Raw genomic sequence first — 15,410 nt, forward strand, 5'->3', positions numbered from 1 at the left:
TTCATACAGACTGAAACTTTGAACAATGGACCTCAAAATGAATTTCTTTCATGAACACATACATGTATGTTATGTTTTCTCCATGAAAATACTTCATATTTGACAAAATCATTGATTTTATATATATATATATATATATATATATATATATATATATATATATATATATATATATATATATATATATATATATATATATATATATAAATAAAGAAATGTATCCCAATTTTTGTTTAAAAATTTGTCAAAGACCAGATTTGGTGTGTGATTTGTAAGTGGATCTAGACAGGTGTAATTTTGTGACTAGATTTTTGGGACTCGACACCCTGAGAAGAACTTGTGTATTTAGGTGTATTGCTTTTCTTTACTAAATCCTCAACTGGCTGAGTGCCATCGTCATTTCCATGAATTGAGTTTACTGAATGATGGGAATTGCACTTTGGGGAATTTGATTCATGTGATCTGTCAGGAAACACATTTGAATTGTGATCACTCTCACTAGGGTCTTTTTCTTGGTCAATTTTTTTCTGTCTTGACAGTCTTTCTCTCCTCTGAGCAGTATCACTTCTTTTTATTTCAGGTCGTTTCTCTAATAGTTTTGTTTCTTCTCTATTCTCAGAGTTTGGAACAAATATAGAGTACCCTTTGTTAGAGACTGTGGAGTCTTGATCCTCTGGCAGGAGTTGCTGTAATTCCGCTTGTTCCTGGGAATTCCCCAGAAGGTCTTCTGATTCTTCTCTCCCCTGGTGACTTGATCCATCTGAAGAGAGGGACTGAACTTCTGGTTCTAGAAGCTGATCATCACCAACAGAAATCTCTTCGTGCTGAAGAAAATCTTCACTTTTATTTGTATTTTCATCTGATTTACTCATTGAATTCATTTTTTCCAAATAGTCATCCATGAAGTTTGACATACTTCCTTCCACAGGAAACCCACTGGAACTTGGGAAGGCCTGGGTTTCATTAGAATCTTGATATGTTAGATTTGTGGGTTTTGTTCCTAGCTCCACTAATTCATCCACAGAACTTTGGGTTGAAGTCTGTGTTGAGCTATGTTTGGCAGATTTAGAGTAATCACTAGATTTTGTTGACCTCTTTTTCAGCATTTTGCCCTTTTTCACAGAGGGTGAGTTAGTGCGTGAACAAGCACCTTGCGAGTTAGAAGTGGGTATAGAAATAGCTGAGTCTGACTGACTTCGTTTGACCTGAGACTTGGTCGAGTCAGGACTAGATGTCTCAGTATCTAACGAGTCACACTGATAATTGTCAGTATCTCGAGGCAATGTGATTACTTTAGAAGAGCGATGGTTCTCCATATCAAAGGTATTCACTGCCATGTAGTAGCTGGGTGTGTGCACAAGATTACTCATGTCATTAAACTCAGTTTCTATGGATTCATCTTTCAAAGAATCTCCTTCATGATTAATCAGTCTGATGTTCTCAAGGGGAACTTTAACACTAGTCTCATTAATCTTTTCATGCACATGCAGAGCATAAGAAGGTTTTTTAGACATGCAAGGGATTAAGCAGGAAAGTGCATGAGCGAAACGGTTAGCAAAGCTTTTACGATTCCACGAGCGTACATATGGACCTACATCATCCACCAACTGAATCTCTGCCCGCCCATTACTTGTGGTAACCATGGTGTCTACAGGAGCTGGAATCTGACTGCAGACATTACAGTTCTCTTTTCCCTGTCTAGACACACGTGTGGACGTGTCTGTGCTCTCTATGTCTACAGACTTTTTCTCCTCCTTTTGGTCACCATGAGGCCTTGGACCATTTTTAAAGAAATCGCTGTGCAGAGAAAGAAATGTACAACATATAGACGACAGAGAAAATAAAATGTTGAATATATTTAATGGGAGTACCAATCCTATGTATCGAAAAAACATATTTATACTGAAAATGCTTGTTGCTTATTTATGTTTACAAGAAACTTATATTTTTACACCCAGTACCAAAAAGTAATTCATTATTAACTGGATATAATGAATAATAGGTATAACAAAGAAATTTCAGCCATTCCTGGTAATTCACTGTATATGGGCTTACTTTATCATTAAGAGATTTCACTTTGTATTATTTATACCTACTTAATTTATTAGGTACGTGATTTTAGATTTATAAATGTAATATTCAATATTTCAAAAAAATACAGTTTCATTATATCATATAGAGAATATATTTGTAAAATTTCATGAGGAAGAGAATTTTGTTTAATATCACTTCAGGACCTCCCCCACCCCCTTCCCAAGATATTTAATTTTTACTATTTAACTTTATCAAATTTTGTTTAAATCTTTGGATAACTTTCAATTTCAATAATATCTTTAAATAGTAAATCCAGAGCAATCTTATTACAGTCAAACCTCATTATCTCAAACTCAATAGGACCGAGAAAAAGTTTGAGATATCTGAGGATTTGAGATATCAAGGCTAAAATACTTTATGAATAAGTGTTTGGGACTTCCAAATCACTTCAACATATCCATGGTATTCGAGATATCAGTGTTCAAGATACTGAAGTTCAACTGTATATCTAATTTTTTATTGCATTATTTTAGGGGGGAAGGGGGGTGGGGTGATATTCCCATTAAATTTAAATGAAACATGAGGTACGTATCAGACAGTAATAAAATTAAAGAAATTTTGTATTCAAATGATTTGTACTTAAAAACTACGAAAAAACATAAACACTAAGAAAATAAGAAGACAGAGCTGCAGAATGGGCAGCCACTAACACAGAAATTAACACATTACAACAGCAATACCTCATATGGTACAGAGCCAGGGCCACAAACACAATGAATAATGTCCCAGCTGCTACCACTGCATACATCCAGTAGTTAGTGACTGAAAGTTATAAAATTATAGCATACATTATTTAAATCGCTTAATTTAAATGCAGTTTACTTAAAATTACTATTCTGAGTCATTGTTTAATTTTTTTAAACGTAAAATTTTCATGAACTTTTATTTTGTTATTCTCATAAGAGGATTTTTTATTTCCATATCACATGATAACATAGTATATAATGTAGGGATTTATAACGTGAAACCCAGGATAAAGTGAATTTTACCTATTTCCTCTTCCTCAGTTTTCTGTGCCCCTGTCTGAAGCGTGTCATTCTGCATGATACATGCCACCACTAGACCCAGGGCATTGGTGACGGGGGTGAAGTCTGGCTCGCATCCACAGATATTTGTGTCATTGCAGATCATTTGTGGCCCAGTACAAGGGGGGTCACAGGACAGAACTGTAGGGGGGCGGGCAGACTCTACACAGGCCGCTAAAAAGAAAACAAATAAAGTGTACAAAATACCCCGGTAGACGACATCCATAATGTTAACAAAAGAACCCCCCCCCCCCCCCCCCCAAATTCCCCCTTTTAAAGTCTCATGTTTAAATGAAAAAGACAGTAGTCTTGTGATGGTAAAAAAATAAGTTCACAGAGTATACAATCTACATATGTAAGTGTATTAACCTGAATAATTTGCCTGCATCCACCTCATGGCCTAAATGAAAATTTACTTTATTGTGGCAAAAGAAAAATCTGCATTAACTCTCAACACAATGTGGCATTACAAAATAAACTACCATTTAAAAAAAAAAATCTTAATAATATTTACTACAATGCATCTACTTTGCTCTTCTTGAGGATAAGAAATAAATTCTTAAAATCCTTTTTAAAATACTGTAGATTAATCAAGCCAATTATGTCAATCATATCCTTTCTCTCTAACTTTCCTTTGCTCTCACTCTCTCTCTATATAGATGTATATATGTATATGTATGAACCACCAAAATTTCTGGATAAGAAAAGACATTTACACAAAGTCTTACCCATTTTCTTGTAATCCACTATTCACCATAAGGAAAATTTGTCCATAAAATACAAAAAACAATCACAATAACTGAAACGAAGAAGAGACAGAACTCCTCCACAAGATAGACATGTCGTCATTAATTGTACCCTGTCTATTACCACTCTTCCTGAATCTTTAATGAAAAAAAACCCAAACCATATCAACCTCTGATTGTATGCGGAGACACAAAATGAAAAAGTCAATCCTCTCTTAAGATCAATGAAAACAAGCCATTAACTACATTGGCTTGCTTTAGTATCAAATAAAGGACATCTGAACTGTAGTATAGGAATCTAATTAAAGTATGATAGATCTAATTGTGTCGGCTAAAAAACATGTTAGTGTAGAGCTGCACATCTGTTTTGTAGTCACTATTGATAAATCAACGGTTATCCCATGGGCATCTTACATGGCCTTTGATACCTAGTTGTATCTGTAGCGTAACTAATTCTACACTTTAAAGAATCAAAAATCAAAGGACTGGTATTAAAGTGAAGTACAAAATACTACATATTTTATTAATTAAACAGCATTTCTTTTCCTTGATCTCCTGGAATTTTTCAAGAAAAATAATGCAATTTTGGTCATTCAAATTAAATAAAATTCTGAGAACAAAGTCAATTCTTAATCATGGAGAAGTTTGCTGGCTAACAAGGAAGACTGAGCTAACATCAAGAGGAATACCTATACATGTAAAGTGACTTTTACCTGGTAAGTGATTGTTAAATAAGAGAACACTGTATAATGCAGGTCAAGAGGAAATTAAACAACAGTTTGTTACCTTTTTTTCAGTGCTACATGGCATCAACTGTATGTAAACCACCATACAATCCTTTTCATTTCTGAGTCTAGACAATTTTGTTTTTACATTTATGAGCTGTTACCCTGTGGTTCTGTGCAGGCTGTGGCCAATATAATAACACCACAGACTCATCAATAAAAAGATGGCAACTGCCCAAGTAAGCTTAATGGGAGTCAGGAACAAGACTGGTAAAATAATTTAATTTCCATTTACTATAATGACACTTTTTTTTTAAAGATTGAAATATATTGCATTATATTTTAAAATTTGGAAATTTGGAAGGAAAAAAAATTACCCCAAGTTTAAGAAATGTTTGTCATATATATATGTTTTATTTTAAATAACAGCATTTTATCAATTTCTTCATTTTAAAAATATCCAGAGACAGAAAGAATTCTCTAGTCTGTCATCTCAGCATTTTATCGAAATTGATTGAAAGACAATGATTTTTTTTTAAAACCATCACGAATCAAATGTTAAATGTATCTTCCTTAAAAAATCTAAGTTTGAGATAAGTGCATGAAGAAAAGGTTTCCTTATTTGACAAGATCGAATCCCATGGGTTAAATTCAGTGGATTAATTTTCATAAGTCTATGGAAAACTATTTTTTTTTGCAATTATTTACTGGCAACGCTGACACCAAACTGTCCCTTAAACACAGAGGTCTACCAAAACAATGGAAAAATACCACATTTCTGCAACAGTCAATGCAGAAGTCCATGAAAATTTAATAATGCTAACACTAGGAGATAGATTTTCAGAAAAAGTCTGGCTCATCGTAAATATAAACATACTTAAACCAGTGACATATTTCATTTTTATTCCTAAAAGGCTTATAAATGCGAAAACAAAAACAGCATTTCACCTGAAACAATTATTTAGCTATGATATACTTTATAATCTATTCCACAGAGTAATAGCATTCGAGATAGTGTGACATTTTTCTGATTATGGTGTGCAATTTTAGGATTGCTATTCTGAATTGCTTTATCTTGACTTGATTTTTTTTCCAAATACATGTTATCAGAATATTTTGAAAAGCAAAAGATAATTCCAAACAGTTTTTCTCTCTAGCATACATTATCTTCCAATTTAATATACCATATTCTAAAATCTCTGTTTTCATTAAAATCTGGTGAATGTCACTTGTTTCTATTTTGTTCTCACTGATGCCAAAACGACCAAAAAAGATGCCTTCTCCTGATGATAAATCAGAACATCATGGAAATGTATTCTACTGAAACATACTATAATCTGCTAAACATTTTCCCTTAACGATTGAGTTCAAAATCAAATGTTTAAGAATTTCATTCCATGCCATTGTTCCTGATTGTAATTAACCCTCCAATACAAAACTTTCTATATAACTTACCCTCATTTACTCTAATTCCGTAAGTTGTCTGACAGGAAACCTCTCGCATATCTTCATACCAAGGGGAGGCAACCCATACAAATTCTGTACACTCCATTGCAGGACAAGCTTTAGCTTCCCACAGCTTTTCATTACAGGGTTGAAGTCTGCTTTGGGAAATGATGGCTCGGGATCGACTGGTTCGCCCCAGTGTAGTTCCTATATATAGACTCAAAATATTTAATACTTGAAGCACTTAACAACGATGGATCTAATTCATTTTTGCAATAGATTTTTTATTCAAATTTTAATATGAGGTAAAGTGACTTTTGGTGAGTTGAAATCAATAAAAAAAATCATATGGTCATCAATGTAGATTTTTAATGGAGAGCGTTTCAAAAGTTGTTGATGGAAATCGATAATTACAGTAACTATAGGAAGTAATGGGGAATTGCCAGTGTAGGGTATAAGAGTGATCCTTGAAAAAATTTCTGCAATAGAATTTTTATTCATCTTAAAAGACAATGTTAACTAGACAATTTACCAGCAAATTATGCCAAAAAATAAATGGGTCATCAGCTTAGATTTTTCAGGAGGGGGCATGTCAAACTCAGGTGTAGGGCACATTTTGGGTTAAATTTTCAATGAAAATACCTTGGCCAAATGAATCATTAATTTATAAAATCAACAATTGAATATAAATCGAAATATTTACAATATTTTTGAGTTTGAATATCTTCAAAAGAATTAAAAATATATATTTTTTATCTTCTGCAATACATAATTAAGTCAATTTGATTCAAGGCATATGCACGGTTTTCTGCCCAGTGGAGCGAAATTTTGAATTAGGTCCGTCGTCCTTAAAGCACAAACACAAAAACCAAATAAAGCTTTATTTTCTATGCATTTTAATACTGATTTTGCATAAAGTTGAAAAGTGTGAAAATAACAAGCTAGTAAATTCAATTGAAATAATACTAAAAATTGCAGAACTGAAAAGGGAGTAAAACTACTTTTGTTTAGAGAATGTGAAAATAACCATTTAAGCAAAATCAAAGTAGAATATACAGGAATAGCCAAAGTGGTGAAAAAAGTTGTCTATGAGTCTGCTTATAGACTTACCAATAGCATAGTCAGCACAATTAATGAAGCACTTGCTCCACTCCGACCATTCAGTGTATGCACATTCCCATGGACACAGAACCTTACATTTTTGTTCACTCTGTCAGAAAAGAAAAAAAAAAACATAAAATTTTTTTTTTCTAACAATCAAAAAATAAAAAGCTTAATATTTTCAAATGCTTAAACATAACATTGTTAGTCTAGACTTTATACAATATATAAACTTAAAACACAAAGCATTTTAACCCCTTCTTGGAAAAATTTAATAGTGTCCAATTCAAAAAGTGAACAATTCTATACAAGAATTAATAGAGTGTGTAACTAAAATATTTCAGCTAAAGGCTGAAATGAATAAACCATGGATTATCTACCTTGAGGACCAGGATGTCAAGGTCAGGAGGACACTTTTCAGGGTCAGCTGGCAGTCCATCGTCCCCCAAGCATGAAACATTTCTTGTCTGTACACCAGCTCCACACATAAATTTCTACAAAAAAATCAGTAATAATATAGTTAAAGCTTAATTTAACTGGAATGAAATGAAAATGATGTATTTATGTTTGTGTGCTTTTTTCCTCATGTAATTACTAGGGAACAGATAAAAAAAATAATAGATCTTGGTACTGTGGAATAATTTTAATTCATGGGAGTCGATGTTCCTGGATAAGCAAAATTCTATTGGTTCATGGGGATGTTATTTCCTGTGTAACTTGTATATACAAAAGAATCAATGATCAAATTTGTTTAAATAAATTGTTTGTCGGAATGTAAATTCATGGGTAAGGGTAACCCACATACACTGGTCCCCCCCCCCCCCCCCCCCCAAAAAAAACAATGATGATTTTACAGCATTCTTTTTAAAGTACAAACATTCCTACAAATATTCTTTAGAAATAATTATTCAAGAGTTCTTCAATGGGCAGGATACCAGAGAACTTGAAAGAACAGGATTCATTTTAGTGCACAGTAATTATTTTGCTTATTCAAAATCACTGCTGAAATATAATATTACATTGTACATTAAAACAAAGTGTAAATACTTTTTGCTCTAAATAAGATGTATAACCTGTATTTCTAAAGAGGCTGAAATAAGTACATGTACAAATACAAGCATTTCATTTATGAAGCAGATCTTTAGTACAAGTTCATCCCGAATTATTCCATTTTCCCATTTCCACTATATGTGTCATCACTTTCATGCAGTGATTCCTTTTTTGTTTCTCTAATATGATAGAGAACATATATTATGAAGTCCTGTTGTGCTATGTAATATCTGTGTGTTTCATGCAGTAATAATGTTTGGATAGTTTTGAAGAATTTTAGTAAAGGGAGAAAAAGGTTCCATAATGTGTGCTTGTTTGATACCATTTTTCTCCATCTCTCATTCCTTAACTTTTTAATTGTCAATAGACAACAAGCCTTGTGTCTACTGACAATTAAACAGTTAAAAACTCAAGTTGGAGAAAATAGGTAAGCAACTCACACAACTTATGGAATCTATATTTCCATGCTTAACTGACCTGAGGCATGCAGGGAGACCAGTCAGAGATGTTCCAGCGATAACAGCCTTTGGGGTAACAAGGTTTTGACTGTACAAGGTCAGAAGGACATTTACGGCCATTTCCTGTGTACTGCTCCACTATGACCCGCTCCCGAGTACTCTTACCTAAAATATCAATCAAATGTAAGACTATAAAGTGAAGGAGTAATCATCTAAAAATCATTTAAAATTCAAAAAATTCAGTTTATGAAAAAAATGTGCATGCATGTGGATACTGAAACTTTACTTGGTATTTTAATCTTGTTCAATTAACTTGGAATAAAGGACTGATTACCTAGTCCACAAGTCTGACTACAAGTTGACCATTGGGACCATTCAGACACCAGACAATCCACATCACATGGGACTTCACATCTTTTCATCCTCTCACTCTGGTCTGGGGGGCCAATAATCTACAATGTATTTAGGCTTACATACAACATGTATATAAACAATCTATTCAAATCAGATGTTGTAAAACATTCAAATATTGTATTTCTGCTATCCAAATAATCATTATGTGAACCTGATGAAGATCTCTGAGAGTTCTGAAGAAATATGAATGTAACTATAGACCTCATGTCTTGCAATTTTTTTTCATATAAAGAGTTCAACAACTCCATGCCTTTCATCAACATGCACAGTATTTACCTTGTTACAAATGCGGTCGTCGACATCTTCCTCATTATGAGTTCTACACACGGGGAACCTCTCCTGAAGCCCCACCCCACAGTCGTCCTGGCCGTTATTAATGAGACAGGAAGTCCACGGCATCCATTCCCAGTGGTAGTCTACACAGTTAATGTCCTTGACACAGTCCTTGTACTGCTCCGTCTCACCACATCGGGAGTGGTACATGCTGGCATGACGCATAATCTTACGAGATCGGGACTGTCTGTACATACTATTTAAACAGGGCTGAAATATTTTAAATTCTAATCAAAATACATATACAGTTATCCCAATTCTTCTTGTTGAGAATATATTTTAAAATATGAGCAATGAAATAAAGTACACTGACTTTTTTAAAATGTTTTTTTATGGATCTAATTTTAAGTTCAGGAAATATAACAATATAAAATAGTAAATTAACTTTTTTGTAAGTTATAAATGCATTACACTGTAGCTGTTCTAAGAGGGACTGGACCAATCTACTTCAGATTAAGAAAAACTTACCCTGGGGCAGTCTGTCCACTCTGTCCAGTCTGACATAACACACTCCCCTATACAGGCCATCCTACAAGGCTGTTCACTGTGAGGCTTGACCTGTCCGGCACAGTTCTCCTCTGTAGTTATACCTGTGGTGTCTCCATTCACGTTAATGGTTACACAGTGAACCACCCTCTGCTGGGTCCCGTCCCCACAGGTGTGACTGTTGCTGTTACACATGCTCCATTCATAAGCCTTCCATATGTACTGTGAACACTCAGGGTGACAGAGTCTGGTCTGTGTTTCTGTCTGTGTGCTGTCCAGGCTTGGGCACTGTCGACCTCCTGCTGAATTTAACTGCTCTATGTAGCGGGACCGTTTCTGAATGCCTGGTCGACACTTGGAGGGGCATTTTGACCATGAGCTCCATTCTGCCATTTTGCAGTCATTAGGACATGGTATATTACAATGTTTAACTTCCAAACTCACTGTCAAAAAAATAAACCTATGTGAAAATTTGGATAAACTAGAAAAAAAGGCAAACCAAGCATTAGTCTGATAATAATGATCATGTATTCTAAAGACAAGAAACCAATAATCAGCTTATAATTTAATCTCATATAAATCACATATCTTTGAGCGAAATAACTATTGTACATGTATTTTTTGCTCAATTTCATTTTTACCTGCTTCTGTACATCTCCTGAGACTGGTTGCCACAGAGCTGGTCTGGCAAGCGACATAGCGAATCTTCTGACCCCACCCACAGATTACTCCCTCATCTTTAGAAGGCTCTCTATTTTCTCTTTTCCTGATTTTTAATGATTCATGTACATTCAATGACATACGGTTTAATGTCAAATAAGCAAGGCAAGGAATTAGAAACAAATACTTAGTTTAAGTTCAATCTTTTAACATCAGTGACTCTATACTTGAATCTTGGTGAAATGTCAATACTCCTAACAAAATTACCTTTGTAAAACAGTGTACTGTTTACACAAGTATTGCTTCTTTTGAAATTATGCAATGATAAATTCTTCACGAACATTTAGGAATCTACAGTATTATCCTGTGAAGATTCTGGAAAATACGTACGATGAGGATATAGGTCTGAGGAGTCCTGATGGGGATTTGGGAGGATCCAGGATGCACTCTGAGAAGTCTGCTGGTAACTCCTGGGTGATTCTGTCACACAGACACACATCCTGTTCATAGCGAGGATACCTCTTCAAATCACTACATTCTGGTGGTGCATTTCCCCCAACTGCAAATTTGAAAAATAATGCAAAAACCAAAGTTTTCTTCTCTTGAAACTTCTCAAAATATGATCTAAGAATTTTTAAGCAATAAGTTTACCATTTTTCTGAATCATTAAGGGAAAAGATCCTTAATTAGTTCAAGTTTTATCAAAGTTTTTTCACAATTTTAGATTTGTGCAAAACCAAGTTGGATATACTGTTTAAAACCTGACCTACCTTTTGGTCTCCTTTGTCTAAATCTTTTACTTCCACAACCCTGTAGACAATCTGACCAAGCTGTCCAATCAGTGAACAGGCATTCGTCTTCACAGGCGACATAACACGGCTCAGCTACAGCCGGCATCTGACCCACACTGGTTAAACAGTTACCTATAGGACTCACTGTACCATCGTTTTGCTGACAGGTCACATCTGAAAATGACATTACAATAAAGTACCTGTTAAGGTAAATAGTCCTTGTGAAAATCAAGAAGATACAGTCAAACCTGTATTAAGTAGTAATGAACTTGAGGAAATTTCTAAACTCTCTTCAGAGAGATGCTCTTTAAATGTAGATTAAACTGTACAATAATCATTCTAATGTTAGTGTAGTTCTTATACCAGGGGTATACAGTATAATATTTACTCCCAAAATTTAAGTATTAAAGAGATTTTTTTCTATATCTGGTCATACATCATACACATCTCCTGTTTTTGTATAAAACTGTATTATGTATCATAAAAAATATTTAACATACTGATACTATACACCTTGTCCACTGCATGTCAAAAAATAAAACCCTCATTTGATGGGCCAAACTTTAAACATCTGTTTTCCATTATATCAAGTGATTTAAAATTTTAAAACATGTATATTCATTAACCTACATTTAAAGCATGTATGTTTTGTGACAAGCATATAAAAAAATAGGTTAGTTCATCTTTCATTTTAAATTAAGACCCTAAGTCTCTGGTAAATGCACTTACTCCTGGCCTTTAATCCCCTGCCACACTTTTCCTTCCTGTGTAGGATACACTCACTCCATTCGGTCTTGTTCCATTGGTATTGGTTACAAACTGGGAGGTCAAAACACACCTTGATCTCCTTCAGCAAGTTGGGGCACAGTGCCCCACCATTTTTGGGGTGGATCAGGATATAGCGTTGGCGACTTTTTGATGGATTGGCAGCAGTGTTGGCTGAAATTAATCAAAAATAAGAGAAAGTGTTGGATTTTCTATTTGAATTTTTTGAGCTAAGATGCAGTCATGAAACATACCTTTGACGTATTGCATGTTCTGCCTTATAAATGCAATCTTGAACATTTTTTGGATAGTTTTATTATCCAAGAGAGGTAACAGTAAGAGAGATTGTTACTTACCTGAAGTACAGGTGGCAGAGCATTCTGACCAGGCAGACCACACTGAGACTTTACAGTTCTCTGGACATGGCACTACACACACCTGTCTGGCTGAAGGCTTAACTTCCATGGCACACCTGATATAGTAATGGAAAATTCCCATCATCTCAAATAAGATTCATTACAGTACATTCTGATACTACTTCATCAGAACTGATAGCTTAAATATGACAAATTAAAAACCAGTGTTTGAAACTCATGGTAGAATTAGTTAGGCATTCAGGGCTGACTGCTACTGAAAGTTGTCAGCCCTGCAAAAACTCTACTAGCCCTGCCAAAACTCTACTAGCACGAGAAAATTAGAGTCTTTTATAAATTTATTTTTTAAAAAAGATGGGGCACGATCACCATAACTTCCATCCCGAATCTATAGGGTGTTGAATTCTATCCCTTTGCTTGTTATACTTAGCTACCGATACTATTAGTTGATTTGACAGATATTTACCACATATATGAATATTTATTTATGGCAAATTATGGCAAATTTTGGCTAATTTTAACACGTTCAGCTGTGCATTGTTAATTGCAAATCTGTTCGCGTGCTGCAAAATTTGTGGGTCTCAGGCGGTTGGACGCACGGGTATTTCAAACACTGTTAAAAACGGAACATTGTACCTTCTTTACTTGAGGGGACCTAGCAAAAACTTAGATGTTCAAGGATTCAAGATATTGAGGTTATAATACTTTGATAAAAAGTGGTTGGGACTTTCTACTTACTTAGACATATCCATAGTGTTCAACATATTAATGTTCCAGAAACCAAATTCAACTGTGCTATGAATTGGTCTTTATGTTGAGCTTACTTGATGTCAGAGACAGAAGTTCTGTTGCTGTAACAGCCCAGTGCCCTGGACTGGACCCCCCTTCCACACCCCCTGCTTGGATTGTCCAGCTCACAGCGTCCCCAGGGCTCTGTCTGCCACATGTATGTGTCACACTCAATCACTGTAGGACAATTCCCTTGTTCTCGGAGTGGGGCTTGACAGTTTACTACAAAAAGCACCAAGTAATTCATCATATTAAAGTATTTCATCATATACAAATACAAATAAGTAATTTATCACATAAAAGTAATTCATCACTAAAAGTAATTTATCACACACAAGTAATTCATTCATTTAAGTAATTTATCGCACACAAGTATAACATCACATACAAGTAATTCATGCCAAACTTAGTTGACATGTAAACTATATATAGTAACTCTTATACATGTACTGTTAAGGAAACTCAAAATTAAAGTATTCAGAGTAAAAATTGAAGCATTTGATAAATGCCACTACCAAAATCCAAAGTCTGGAAAATTTTTGAGAGGAGCAGATCAAAAACAGTGAAAGTCATTAAATCAAAAAGGATTACAACTGACTTATACAAGTATTAGAAAAAATATGGTGAGTTATAAGATATCTGTGCATATATCTTTGTCATTAAACGATAAAAAATGCATTCCTTTGTCTATCATGACTGCAATAAAAGCAATATGGTATCTCTTTAACATGCATCTTGATAGCAAACATGAAATAAAGCAGAAATCTTTTTTTCTATCAAGTAACTGGATACTTGAATGGAAATGGACCCATTAACCCAATTTGACCAATTTAACAACCCTAACAATTTTAGAACAGAATTTCCTAACTAGTTAACAAATTTTTGATCCAGAGAATTTCATCAGAACATACCACTTTGTATCCTCTCTGCAATTTTGAACACAACCTGAGATACAAGAAAACATAATTACTTTAACCACTCAGATGGATGAACCCTGACCTTGTCCTGATGCCTGAGCGAGGATGGTCCTGGTGCGTTGTTTGAGCGTGGGTCCTGGCATCATGTTGTTTTGACAAATCTTGGGACACTCTGACCAATCACTCCACTCAGATACCACACAGTCATCTTCACAGGACACCACACACTGAACTTCATTGGGTGGCTGCTCCATCAGCTCCAAGCAACTTCTGTCACTTACCCGTGTCTGTAAGAAATATGGCTTTGAGATTTAATTATATGGCTATATAAAATCTACGTAATCAAAACATTTGTTGCCATCAAATACTTATCACATTCTCAAAGATTAATACCAAACTAATTTAAGAAATTTTATACTTTAACATCATCTGACTTAACCTTGACAATGTTTAAGTGGTTTAAGGTTATGACAACTTTGGTTATGACAATATCTATAAGAAGTATGAGCTTTGTACAATCCTTCACTCAAAATGGCCTAGATATTTTGTTTTATTATGAAAAACTGTGATCTTATCCAAATGACCTTGGCCCCCTTAAGGTCATGACACACCACAGGTTATAAGCAAGCTTTATGTTAGGTTTGATCTATTAGATGAAACATTTTACACTTTTGATGACCAGGACCTTGTCCTTATCAGTTTAGCATAAGATAAGGTAACATTTGCTTTATATCAAGATGAGTTTCTAATAGTTCTCCACTGAAACCATAAAATTTTTTAAACCAAACAATGCAGCATGTTGATTGGACAGAAAAGAGAGACATAGTGATTTGCTATGCACCACAAACTTTGTATAGAAAACACTAGGGCTAGTCTCTTTTTTTTTTTTTGTTTAATACACTGATCTTTTTTTTTTACATTGATACCAAAGGGGACAATAATCATGGTATTTGAATGAATAATCTGCAGAACACTGACATTCTTACAGTAGAATCAGTAGACTTTCAGCACATTATTAGGCAGTACACTTACATTGTTACGATTGAAGCAGTAAACACTTTGGTATGCCACACCCACACCACATGGAGGTATCTGTGGTAGACATTCACCACGTGAGACCTTCCATGTGTAACAGGGTTCTGGATCACAGTTTTGAGTTTCACTCAGATGAGGACAAACTTGTCCTCCTTGAACAGGTTCAGTTCTAATCTGTCGAGTTCTGTAGCGTTGTCCTTA

At 34.6% G+C, this 15,410-nt stretch overlaps 1 protein-coding gene across 2 annotated transcripts in view; it reads right to left on the reverse strand.

Annotated features, from left to right (window-relative positions):
• Positions 1-228: 228 nt before the first annotated feature.
• LOC133188334 (thrombospondin type-1 domain-containing protein 7A-like) overlaps positions 229-15,410 on the reverse strand; it is a 41,630-nt gene continuing 26,448 nt past the window's right edge. For both annotated transcript variants that reach the window (XM_061323724.1, XM_061323716.1), the window contains exons 8-25: positions 15,207-15,406; positions 14,257-14,461; positions 13,293-13,479; positions 12,451-12,566; positions 12,059-12,268; positions 11,309-11,503; positions 10,929-11,097; positions 10,520-10,644; positions 9,861-10,321; positions 9,336-9,602; positions 8,980-9,097; positions 8,665-8,810; positions 7,518-7,631; positions 7,147-7,246; positions 6,046-6,243; positions 3,084-3,293; positions 2,775-2,856; positions 229-1,797 (exon numbers count right to left, since the gene is read on the reverse strand). In XM_061323724.1, coding sequence (XP_061179708.1) covers positions 282-1,797; positions 2,775-2,856; positions 3,084-3,293; positions 6,046-6,243; positions 7,147-7,246; positions 7,518-7,631; positions 8,665-8,810; positions 8,980-9,097; positions 9,336-9,602; positions 9,861-10,321; positions 10,520-10,644; positions 10,929-11,097; positions 11,309-11,503; positions 12,059-12,268; positions 12,451-12,566; positions 13,293-13,479; positions 14,257-14,461; positions 15,207-15,406 — 4,619 coding nt within the window. In that variant the 3' untranslated portion in view covers positions 229-281. The remainder of the gene's footprint in view (positions 1,798-2,774; positions 2,857-3,083; positions 3,294-6,045; positions 6,244-7,146; positions 7,247-7,517; positions 7,632-8,664; positions 8,811-8,979; positions 9,098-9,335; positions 9,603-9,860; positions 10,322-10,519; positions 10,645-10,928; positions 11,098-11,308; positions 11,504-12,058; positions 12,269-12,450; positions 12,567-13,292; positions 13,480-14,256; positions 14,462-15,206; positions 15,407-15,410) is intronic.

The sequence above is a fragment of the Saccostrea echinata genome, unplaced genomic scaffold (genome assembly GCF_033153115.1).
Source record: "Saccostrea echinata isolate AGI-Se365-2 ecotype Australia unplaced genomic scaffold, CSIRO_AGI_Sech_v1 ptg000001l, whole genome shotgun sequence".
In the NCBI taxonomy this organism is placed as follows: domain Eukaryota; kingdom Metazoa; phylum Mollusca; class Bivalvia; order Ostreida; family Ostreidae; genus Saccostrea; species Saccostrea echinata.